This window comes from Cyclopterus lumpus, chromosome 6 (assembly GCF_009769545.1).
Source record: "Cyclopterus lumpus isolate fCycLum1 chromosome 6, fCycLum1.pri, whole genome shotgun sequence".
NCBI lineage: Eukaryota > Metazoa > Chordata > Actinopteri > Perciformes > Cyclopteridae > Cyclopterus > Cyclopterus lumpus.
This window is the reverse complement of record NC_046971.1, coordinates 24,638,106-24,650,629: the sequence shown is the minus strand read 5'-3', so window position 1 is coordinate 24,650,629 and position 12,524 is coordinate 24,638,106. Positions and strand designations below refer to the sequence as shown.

The window sequence follows — 12,524 nt, the reverse complement described above, 5'->3', positions numbered from 1 at the left end:
CAGTTATGTCTTTTGTTATCCCTATTGCTGTCGTCATTAGCTAAAGCCATGCCACACTGACACAAATGTCATCCACTCATTTAGCCCACGAAGAAAGGGATATGTAATGTTTCAGATCTGGAAATAACCGAATGTGACAGTAGGACGAATAGATCATAGAACAAGTTGTTGTCACACATCCATTCTGATTTCATTCTTTTCATATGTGAACAGTTAAGTTGCTTATTCCTCATCTGGTTTCATAGACTTCTCCCATTGTCTATCAAACATATTTTTCTGAACTATCGGCCGAATACATTTCTTGAGCATTATCAAGCTTTATATGTTGTTGGTATTTGTCTTATGGGTGTGTGGATGGTCAGCTAAGCTCCACGGGGTTTCCTCCCCTCCACTGTTCCACCCATGCCACACAGTCCTTTACTAATGGAACACCTGTAGGTTTGGTGCCTTGCACAGGGGCGTGTCCAGTGATTGGCCTGGGGAGACATGGGCCCCCCCTGAAATCTGATTGGCCACCCCAGGTGCCACCTCGTTATCTTAAATTCTGATTGGCTATCCAACAAAGCTTATTTATTTATTGTATGTGTTCAATGTCCATTATTTTTTTCTGTATGTAGCCTATTTATTTCCATTGGAGGACTCAAAGAATAAAGTCGGGACGCTTTATATTACATTTGTATGGTGCCACTGTATTGTGTTGTGATGGGCAGGTCTATTATCTTTGCAATTAACATTTTAAACAGGAATTTAAGAAACTGTAAAAGTAGATTGTTGTTAAAGTAGATATGAGTAATGGACACACATGGTAAATTAATGCTGTTCTGACATGTTTGTGTACTTAAGTGTGGATATGCAGCTGGCTCAAACAGCCCAGTTCTTACAGCTAGCGGTAACCCATTCACGTTCTCTGACATTCAGCTTGACTGGTGACCTCGAGTTTGTTATGTTTAAGTATATCTGCCAGATAGCAGGAAATAATGGGTCTTAATAATGGCAGTCGGGTTTAGTTTAGTGAGTTTACTTTGTCATTTCAGACTTTACGTTCTGTTAGTTTCGAGCCCGATGGTACCTGCAAGAGTAGTCATGTTTTCACAAATCTGCCGACCAGCAACTCACTAATTAACACATATCGTTTGATCTTAACACAAACTGAAGTGTAAAAATGCACAGATCAAGTAAATCAGATAATGTGTTAACTTCTGAGCCATAGCAGGTGGATTTTGTTAAACCAAAAAAACATATTATCAAAAATTTTTCCTGACATGCTTTCTTGCAGAGAGTTAGAAGACTAATACCACCATCATGTCTGTATGACAAATATATTGCTGGAGACAGCTTTTGATAAGCAGCAGTTTGTTAATTTGTACAAAAAGATTAAAAATGTCTAGTTGTGCTTTTAAGGGACAATATTTCTTGCCCTGGAACAGTCTCTTTGTGGAGTACCGCTGGTTGTTTGGCAACCTCAAGGTGATAATATTGATCGTACAGCTATGTGCTTGATACCTCGCAGAACGGTAAACCAATTCTGTAAGACAAAATTCATCAATATGTTTATGTGAAGATCTTAAAGTAATACGTTGCCCATTTCTCCTTTATGCATATATGTATGTAAAATGCAGTACACAGCAAGAAGGCCTCCAGCTAAATAGAGTTACTGGGGTACCTCACTCAGTCCTGCACAATGGATAGTCAGAACTGTGCAGAAGATCATTGTGTCAGAGTTTAATTTATTGCTGATAATGAACTGTTGGCGGTCAGAGAGGTATGACTTGAACCAGGAGAGGGCTGTGCTAGTAATGAGGAGAGAGGACTCAAGACGGGAGAGGAGGATGGAGTGGTTGATGGTGTCAAAGGCTGCACGGAGGTCTAGTAGGATGAGGATGTTGAGGGAGAGGAGGATGGAGTGGTTGATGGTGTCAAAGGCTGCACGGAGGTCTAGTAGGATGAGGATGTTGAGGGAGAGGAGGATGGAGTGGTTGATGGTGTCAACGGCTGCACGGAGGTCTAGTAGGATGAGGGAGAGGAGGATGGAGTGGTTGATGGTGTCAAAGGCTGCACGGAGGTCTAGTAGGATGAGGGAGAGGAGGATGGAGTGGTTGATGGTGTCAAAGGCTGCACCGAGGTCTAGTAGGATGAGGGAGAGGAGGATGGAGTGGTTGATGGTGTCAAAGGCTGCACGGAGGTCTAGTAGGATGAGGATGTTTAGGGAGAGGAGGATGGAGTGGATGATGGTGTCAAAGGCTGCACTGAGGTGTAGTAGGATGAGGATGTTGAGGGAGAGGAGGATGGAGTGGTTGATGGTGTCAAAGGCTGCACTGAGGTGTAGTAGGATGAGGGAGAGGAGGATGGAGTGGTTGATGGTGTCAAAGGCTGCACTGAGGTGTAGTAGGATGAGGATGTTGAGGGAGAGGAGGATGGAGTGGTTGATGGTGTCAAAGGCTGCACTGAGGTCTAGTAGGATGAGGGAGAGGAGGATGAAGTGGTTGATGGTGCCAAAGGCTGCACTGAGGTCTAGTAGGATGAGGGAGAGGAGGATGGAGTGGTTGATGGTGTCAAAGGCTGCACTGAGGTCTAGTAGGATGAGAATGTTTAGGGAGAGGAGGATGGAGTGGTTGATGGTGTCAAAGGCTGCACATAGGTCTAGTAGGATGAGGATGTTGAGGGAGAGGAGGATGGAGTGGTTGATGGTGTCAAAGGCTGCACCGAGGTCTAGTAGGATGAGGGAGAGGAGGATGGAGTGGTTGATGGTGTCAAAGGCTGCACTGAGGTCTAGTAGGATGAGAATGTTTAGGGAGAGGAGGATGGAGTGGTTGATGGTGTCAAAGGCTGCACTGAGGTCTAGTAGGATGAGGGAGAGGAGGATGGAGTGGTTGATGGTGTCAAAGGCTGCACATAGGTCTAGTAGGATGAGGATGTTGAGGGAGAGGAGGATGGAGTGGTTGATGGTGTCAAAGGCTGCACTGAGGTCTAGTAGAATGAGGGAGAGGAGGATGGAGTGGTTGATGGTGTCAAAGGCTGCACTGAGGTCTAGTAGGATGAGAATGTTTAGGGAGAGGAGGATGGAGTGGTTGATGGTGTCAAAGGCTGCACTGAGGTCTAGTAGGATGAGAATGTTTAGGGAGAGGAGGATGGAGTGGTTGATGGTGTCAAAGGCTGCACTGAGGTCTAGTAGGATGAGGGAGAGGAGGATGGAGTGGTTGATGGTGTCAAAGGCTGCACTGAGGTCTAGTAGGATGAGAATGTTTAGGGAGAGGAGGATGGAGTGGTTGATGGTGTCAAAGGCTGCACATAGGTCTAGTAGGATGAGGATGTTGAGGGAGAGGAGGATGGAGTGGTTGATGGTGTCAAAGGCTGCACTGAGGTCTAGTAGGATGAGGATGTTGAGGTAGATGATGATGGAGTGGTTGATGGTGTCAAAGGCTGCACTGAGGTCTAGTAGGATGAGGGAGAGGAGGATGGAGTGGTTGATGGTGTCAAAGGCTGCACTGAGGTCTAGTAGGATGAGGGAGAGGAGGATGGAGTGGTTGATGGTGTCAAAGGCTGCACCGAGGTCTAGTAGGATGAGGATGTTGAGGGAGTGGTCATCAGAGGAGAGGAGGAGGTCTTTGGTGACTTTGATCAGGGTGGTTTCTGTTACGTGATGAGATCTGGTTCATACAGTTGGTTGAAGTCCAGGTGGGTTTTGAGTTGGTTGGCAACAGTGTGTTACAGTATTTTATACATAAAAGGGAGAACTGTTGGATGAAACCTTTGAGCTTTGCTCTAGCACCACCCTCTGGAAAATATTGCAACTTTGTTCACAAGATATCTCATAGTCTCAAAACATTTCCAGAGAAACCTGAACTCACTGCGGATCTCTATCTTACATGCTACTACTGCATCTCATTGCCATTTGAAACCACCAGCTTGCTTTGTTCACCCCCCCCCCCCCCCCCCACACACACACACACCATCTTTGTTTTAACCACCAGAGGTAGAGATCTCCTGTGTTAAAGAGTGTTTGACATTGGCATATAAAAAAAATCCAAGGCCAATTCAAAGGTTATTGTTGATTCAATTCCCTTTTTGTCCAATTACTTAAACTCTCTTTCTATTTCTAGGTGACTCAGTGGGACACTGAGTGGAAGTCCTGAGCTCTCATTCACCGTGTTATTCTTTTTATTCGTAATTAGTTAAATGGATAGAGTGCGGGGAGGTAAAGGTGAAGGACAGAAGGTTAGAGAACAAGCACAGTGCTTCTGTCCCTTTCGCTGTAATTAAAGAAAAAAGCAAATTCACATCTGTTACTTTCAAAGTGATAACTCAATTAAACATGTGAGCTGCTAAAGCTTCACAACAGTCAATACAATGCTACCTTTAAATAAGAGTTAATGCTCTAAATGAAGGAGAAATACCATGGTGACATTTCAGAGTGATTAACTAACATTTAGGGTATACAAAGACAAACTGCAAGCAGATATGACTGACAACGGGAGCTCCAGAATCGACACCCCAACCAACATCTCTCTGAATCCGAGCGACGCCGTCTCCGAATCTTTGGAGTACCAGACAGTGTCGGTGTTCCTGGTCCTGCTGGTGTGTGGCGTGGGCATTGTTGGGAACATCATGGTGGTCCTCGTGGTCCTCACCACCCGTCACATGAGAACACCCACCAACTGTTATCTGGTCAGCCTGGCCATAGCCGACCTGACGGTGTTGGTGGCGGCAGGGCTGCCCAACGTGTCGGACAGTCTGACAGGCACGTGGGTCTTTGGCCACGCTGGCTGTCTGGGGATCACCTACCTTCAGTACCTGGGCATCAACGTGTCCTCCTGCTCCATCACTGCCTTCACTGTGGAGAGGTGAGGATGGACATACAACCAACAACAACTTTTGCTAGATTGTACTGTTTTTGGTATTGGCATTCATTTTACTTTTACAGGAGAATGCTTTTGTCTTTTCATTTGTAGAGGTTACAGAGGACAATAGTTTAACTAATGCTCTACATGTAAACAAAGGTAAATGTGTGGGGGTCAGTGATGTCATCTGATGCAAACCAATGGTCTCGGCTTATTTTATTTTTTTTACAGAAACCACTGCCAACACATTTTGTGCTTTGCAGGTCAAATATCAAAGTCTTAGCTAAAATAATTGGTCACATCTGTGTTGCATATAGCGCCATTTCTCACCTCTGGAGACTGTCCTCTGAACATCAGCAACAGTCGATCAGCAAGTTCCCCAATACAACATGTTTCAAGTGACAAAGCCCTCAAGTGTCAGTAGAAAGCATTGTTCTTTTTCCTAAACCTAATCAAACCTTAGTGTTGTCATAACAATGGATGTGTTTTCAAAGGTTACTTGTAATGGTTTTGAAGGCACAGACAAATGATGTCCTGCTGATAGGGGCATCATATGATGGCCCTTGGTGCTCAACCATTGCAAATTATGCAAATAACACCACCCAAATTACAAACAAACTACATATTTTCCTAATTATCAGCAGTAATAGTAGTATCCATCTATGCAGATAGTTTTGGGTTTACTTAACTACGTTTTGATATACCTGTATCTAAAATGTCTTCCTTCGCACAAATACAATGGAGGTTAATGGGATTTGTTTTGTTCTGCTTCAATCAATAAAGTTATCTTGAAACAATCAAACTTTAAACACAATTATAAAATGTGTTACTCTGGATAATCTTTATAGTTTTAATTTGATCTGTTCTCAAAAAAGTAGATCCGTCTAAACCAAAAGTCCTTTCACCTTCATTGAATCCAGGTGGCAGCAGACATCGAGCGCGAGATCCCCAAATTTGCTTCACCTACAACAAATTACACTTTACTTGCAAACATTTCCCAAACCATGCTGTAGTATTTTATTACATTACATTACATGTCATTTAGTTGATGCTTTCATCCAAAGCGACTTACAATAAGTGCATTCAACCATGAGTCCAAACTCAGAACAACAAGAATCAAGCAAGTACAATTTCTTCAATAAAGTTAAACTACAAAGTGCTATCAGTAAGAGACATTTAAGTGCTACCAAAGTGCTACTACGGCACTACCTTCCCTCTATGTAGTTTGTGAAGTCATGTGAAAACTTTAAAGATATTTAAATATCACACCCAACGTGACTGCTTACTATACTAGTGGCAGTTATATTGCAGTAAAACCATTTCACACATTTCTCATTATTCAAAGAGCATATGCCCCTCTCAAACTTCCCCTGCGTCCCATGGTTTCTGATTGAATTCAGGCCGAACTGTATATGACGTTTTAAGACTGCCTGGACGGACGGACACACACACACGCACCCACACACACACACACACCGTCCCTGATAGTTTAAGTGGTCACAGCTGGTGGCATTGCAGTTTCTATTCATGATTGCTATACTGTGCCTTTAGTTGTCAGTAAAGTCTCTTCATCTATCTCCCCACAGGAGGCAAACGGTGACATATTGTCAGCTGCTATGTTCACAAGGCAGGTGAAGCGTTCATGAACTCCATCACTGGCTCGGCCATTTCCATGTTCTTCCTTTCTGATCTCCACACGGGTAATGGGAGACATTGCAAGCAGTGCCTCAATGTCTGTAGCAGATATGTGGACACTGTGCTCAGCTGCTGCACGATCAAGGCATGAGTATCTCAAAGACCTCATTGTCATGGCTAATTCCAGAGAATGGACTATGTTCCACACAGTCCGATTGATCTTAGTGTCTAATCATGTGGTGGATGAATAAACAATTCTTCGGAACATATTAAAAATGTAAATATTAATTAATTTGATGTAATGCAACATTGCACATTTTTCTTATCACAGATAGATTAAATACAGTTGTAAAACAAAACATTTGATCATTTTGGAAAATAAGTGCTCTAAATGTTGCTGTTATTGTCAGACTTCCTCAGTTTGAATGAACCCTCCCCCAAGTTCCTCCCAACACGTGTGTTGCATTCTCATTGGCTGTAGCTTCCTGATGGGTCACATATTTATTTACTTGGGCTTTTGCTGTTAAGAGTGGAAGATCAGGGCTAAAGTCATGTGAATCCTCAATTTGGCAAATTCCATGATATTTTGCAAATCCAGCTATTCCATTTTGTGTTTTTTGCATCGTGGCAAAGTGCAGGCTGCTGGCCACTCTGTCGTACAATAGATAGATGGCCTTGCTGCAAGCAGTTTGCAACTGTGGAAGGCTGTAATGGTGAAGGCGCGGACCATCATGCTGATGCTGGGGTTTGTGGCAGGATGGCGGATAGCTTTTAGTTGTGGGCCTCAGAGCACCTGTTGTTTTTAAAGGCGGGGAAGATGAAGTGGATCTGTTTGCCAACCGATACAACACCCACTTCTATGGTTTTTGCTGGTACAGCTCGGTGCTGTGGTATGCAGGAATGACCAAGATGATGGCAGCCAAACCCCGGACCGCCCCCAGTTCTAGGGTGTCCTCTCCAGGCTTTAGTCCGGAGAGGGACAGGCTGAGGATGGCTGGACTACAGTATCTGTACAGATGGTGCAGAGCATTCATGCAGCAAGAGCAGGATCCACCATTGTCTGTTACAGGTTAAAGGAAAAGATGCAAGATCCCCTGTCCTGTGCAGTTTGATCTATTCTCTCCTTTTACAGTGTTTGATGGATAGAGGACTGTCTCATGCCACTGTTAAAGTGTAGGTTGACATGTTTTACTTCCACAAGGAGTTTGACAAATACATGTAAACCAGTAGCTGCACAACAGGTAGTAAAACCAGACATAAATAACAGTTAAACTGTATAATGTTACTTAGAAAAAGGTTGACAATAATGGAAAGTGTAACTTAAACAAAACACTTCTTTTATAATTTAACAATAATTTATTACATATGCATAACATTTGAATAGTGCAAAGTCTTTGGGGATTGGACTCCATACTGAAATAGGATAATCAAGGGGTAGTGATGCTGAGGTCTGCTAAACTGCAGAATCTGGTTGGTTCATTTAAACAGAGTAATCACAGAGAGAGATATTATGAATGAAAAGTGTGTAAAGAGGCTTCCTGACTGAATTACCATTTCAGCTTCATTGGCATTGTCCGTTATGATCTTGTACATAATCCACAGTGTAGCAGAAGTAAAAGCATGCAATGAAAATGAAAAAAATTAAAACATGCAAGGAGAGAGGGAGAGAAATGTGGCTTTTGTTCAGTCTCCCAACATCAGCTTATTTCTTGTATGCTCTCTTATGAATGTGAAAGAATCGATTCTAAGTCATTAAGGTGATTCTTCATGCATCAGTCTTTTTTCTTCTTCTCTTGGCGTACAAATAGTTTCTTCCTATAATTTCATTACATTGGTCAGTGCTCGAATGAAGATACTAACAACAGATTGTTGACAGGTAAAACATTGACAACCATGGTTGTGTTTGAACCCTCCATTTCTTCTTCACATGCAGGTACATAGCTATCTGCCATCCAATGAAGGCTCAGACAGTGTGCACAGTGTCCCGGGCCAAGCGGATCATTGCCGTGGTTTGGATCTTCACCTGTGTCTACTGCATGCTGTGGTTTTTCCTGGTGGACATTCAGGTTAGATAAATACACTGCATTTTGCATTACATTTTGTCTGTCACTGGTTTAATCTGGGACTGTGCAGTGGTTTGTTTTGTTAGACCTTAGTGCTGCGTTCGACACAATTGACCATGACATCCTATTACAGAGATTGGATCAGTCGATTGGCATTTCAGGTACCGCACTAAGTTTAAATCCTATTTATCAGATCGATCTCCATTTGTATTTGTAAACGATGAAGCCTCAATGACCACCAACGTCACAGAGTTCCACAAGGTTCTGAGCTTGGACCAATTTTATTTACCTTATATATGCTTCCTTTGGGCAACATTATCAGGAAACACTCCATAAACTCTAATTTGTATGCAGACGATACTCAATTATATCTATCGATCAAACCAGAGGAGACCAACCAGCTTGCTAAAATTCAAGAATGTCTTAAAGACATAAAAACATGGATGACCTGCAACTTCCTGATGTTAAACTCAGACAAAACTGAAGTTATTTTACTCGGACCAGAACACCTCAGAGATCAATTATCTGGTGAAGTGGTTTCTGTAGATGGCATTTCCCTGGCATCCAACACCACTGTAAAGAATCTCTAGTTATCTTTGACCGGGACTTGTCCTTTAACTCCCACGTTAAGCAAATCTCAAGGACTGCATTTTTTCATTTACGTAACATTTAAAAAATCAGGCACATCTTGTCTCAAACCAATGCAGAAAAACTGGTTCACTTCCAGACTAGATTACTGCAACTCCTTATTATCAGGCTGCTCTAATAACTCTCTTAAATCCCTCCAGTTGATCCAGAATGCTGCAGCTCGTGTACTCACAAAAACTAAGAAAAGAAATCACATTACTCCGATATTAGTTGCTCTGCACTGGCTCCCTGTAAAATCAAGATTCACATTTAAAATACTTCTCCTCACCGAGAAAGCCTTGATCATATGTTAAGGAGCTTGTAGTACTCGTGGTTCCTAGAGTCCTAAAAAGTAGGATGGGAGCCAGTGCCCATCAAGCTCTTTTATGGAAACAGCTTCCACTTTCAGTCTGGGAGGCAGACACAGTCACCTCATTTAAGAATAGACTTAAGACTTTCCTCTTTAATAGCCCTTATAGTTAGGGCTGAATCAGGTTTGCCCTGGTCCAGCCCCTTGATATGCTGCTATAGGCTTATAGGCTGCTGGGGGATGTTTTAGGATACACTGAGCTCCTCTCTCCTCTTCTCTCTCTCCTTTATGTTTCTTCATTGCACATTACTAACTCTACTTCCTCCCCGGAGTCTTTGTGCCTTCTCGCCTCATAGGGTCCATTGGACCTGGCTGTGTCTGAAGCTGGTCCTGGCTCCTGGGTCCTACCTCCTTGCCTCTGCTTCCTGTATCCAGCCCCTGGCCTGGACCTGGCCTCCTTCCCAATGGCTCTGCCTTCTTCTTTGTGCTGCCTGCCTTAAGGTCCTGGCCTCATTGGTCCGGCCTTCTTCGTGATGCCTCCTGCCTCCATGGCCCTGCCTCCTGCTGATGCCCCCCACCCCCTCTCTTCCTCCTTCTGTTTCATGGATTGTGGAGGTCTGGATCGTGGTCCATGCATACTACTCATTATTCATAATTTCTGTCATATTCATTGAATGTGTTGTAACTCTGTAACTCTGTTCATCTGTACACATGACATCTATTGCTTCTGTCCATCCATGGAGAGGGATCCTCCTCTGTTCTCCTGAAGGTTTCTTCCCTTTTTCCCCATGAAAAGTTTTTTTGGGGAGTTTTTCCTGATCCGATCTGAGGTCCTGGGACAGGGATGTCGTATGTGTACAGATTGTAAAGTTTGTAATCACAAATTAATCACAGGAAGTTGCAGGTCATCCATGTGTTTATGTCTTCAAGACATGCTTGAAGTTTAGCGAGCTGGTTGGTCTCTTCTGGCTTGATTGATAGATATAATTGAGTATCATCTGTACAACAATGAAAGTTTCTGGGGTTTTTCAGAACCTTGTGGAACTCTGTGATTAACCTTGGTGGTCATCGAGGCTTCATTGTTTACAAATACAAATTGAGATCGATCTGATAAATAGGATTTAAACCAACTTAGTGCGGTACGTGAAATGCCAATCGACTGATCCAGTCTCTGTAATAGGATGTCATGATCAATGGTGTCGAACGCAGCACTAAGGTCTAATAATACCAGTACGGAGATGAGTCCTTTATCAGCACTACGGTCTAACAAGACCAGTACAGAGATGAGTCCTTTATCAGCACTAAGATCTAACAAGACCAGTACAGAGATGAGTCCTTTATCAGCACTAAGATATAACAAGACCAGTACAGAGATGAGTCCTTTATCTGATGCAATTATGAGGTCATTAGTAATGTTAACCAGTGCTGTCTCTGTGCTGTGGTGTTTTCTAAATCCTGACTGAAACTCCTCAAATAAACTATTCTGATGTAGGAAGTCACACAACTGATTTGCGACTACTTTCTCAAGGATCTTAGAGAGGAAGGGAAGGTTAGAGATCGGTCTGTAGTTAGCCAACACCTCTGGATTAAGAGTGGGCTTTTTCAGGAGAGGTTTAATTACAGCTACTTTGAAGGAATGTGGTACATGGCCTGTTAGCAAAGACACATTAACAATATCCAACAGAGAGGTGCCAATTAAAGGTAAAACTTCTTTAAGAGACAGGTAGAAAGTTTAGAAGTAGAAACCGTTGAAGACAATTGGTCAATGTTGATGGGAGAGTGAGCCTGTAGCACTATCGACAAGATGATCAATCTGGGACGGGCTAAAGTTAGCACAGGGGTCCTCTGTTATATTGAGACGTGGTATTGAATCAAATGCAGAAGGAATCGCTTCTTTAAATGTAGCTACAGCACTGTCAGTTAGACATCTGGTGTAGAAACTTTTGACTAACGGTGTACACTCCGGGAGTATAAACTCAAAAGTTATGAGGTAATGGTCTGACAGAAGAGGGTTCTGTGGGAAGACCTCCAAATGCTCAATGTCAATGCCATATGTAAGAACAAGGTCGAGGGTGTGGCCAAAGCAGTGAGTGGGTTTCTGTACTCTCTGACAGAAGCCAATCGAGTCCAACAATGAGATAAATGCAGTACTAAGGCAATCATTATCAACATCCATGAATATTAAAATCTCCTACAATAATAACCTTATCAATTTTAAGGACTAAATTTGATAGAAATTCAGAATATGGACCTGGGGCCCTGTACACTATAACAAATATAATTGTATTGTTGTCCATTGTTGGACAAGACTAAGAACAAGGCTTTCAAATGAGTTTAATTTAGGTTTAGGATTTATTAATAGGCTTGAGTCAAAGATGGCTGCCACTCCACCTCCTCGGCCCGTGCCCGTGCTATATAGGTATGTCTGTATATCTGTGTGTGTATGTATGTATATATATATATATATATATATATATATATATATATATATATATATATTAGTACATGAGGCATACACAGTGGAATAAAACATTTGTGATTACCAAGCCTCTTTTGTCTGTATGCTGGTTCAACTGCAGGGGGAATGTGAACAGCTTTTTAAGAGCTCGGTGCCATTTCTGAGAGTAGCATCATTGTGTTCAGATGTGAAAGATTATTATGCATTATTGTGCATCTCAGCCCAGAGCCACCAGCCTGTTTTATAACAGTGTCCTGATAACTGTGACATTCAGGTCAGCCAGGACGGACATGTGCAGTGTGGCTACAAAGTGAAACGGGAGCTCTACCTGCCAATCTACCTCATCGACTTTGCCATTTTCTATGTCATACCGCTGCTTTTCGCCATCGTGCTGTATGGCTTGATAGCACGGGTCCTCTACCTCAGGTACTTAAAAAAAGGTCTTAGTATATTAATACATTGATTTGTTCATTAATAAGGGGTCTCTACCAATTTCATGCATGTAATGTATCAGTTTATTCATCATAAAGTTGTACAATGTCTTTTGTGGCTCTGAAAGCACTTTGTCAAGCCTGAGAGAATATCCTTGATGA

At 42.6% G+C, this 12,524-nt stretch overlaps 1 protein-coding gene across 1 annotated transcript in view; it reads left to right on the top strand.

The window, feature by feature from the left end:
• trhr2 (thyrotropin releasing hormone receptor 2) overlaps window positions 1-12,524 on the top strand; it is a 36,646-nt gene that overhangs the window by 189 nt on the left and 23,933 nt on the right. The window contains exons 2-4 of the mRNA XM_034535213.1: window positions 4,431-4,841; window positions 8,407-8,539; window positions 12,206-12,357. Coding sequence (XP_034391104.1) covers window positions 4,431-4,841; window positions 8,407-8,539; window positions 12,206-12,357 — 696 coding nt within the window. The remainder of the gene's footprint in view (window positions 1-4,430; window positions 4,842-8,406; window positions 8,540-12,205; window positions 12,358-12,524) is intronic.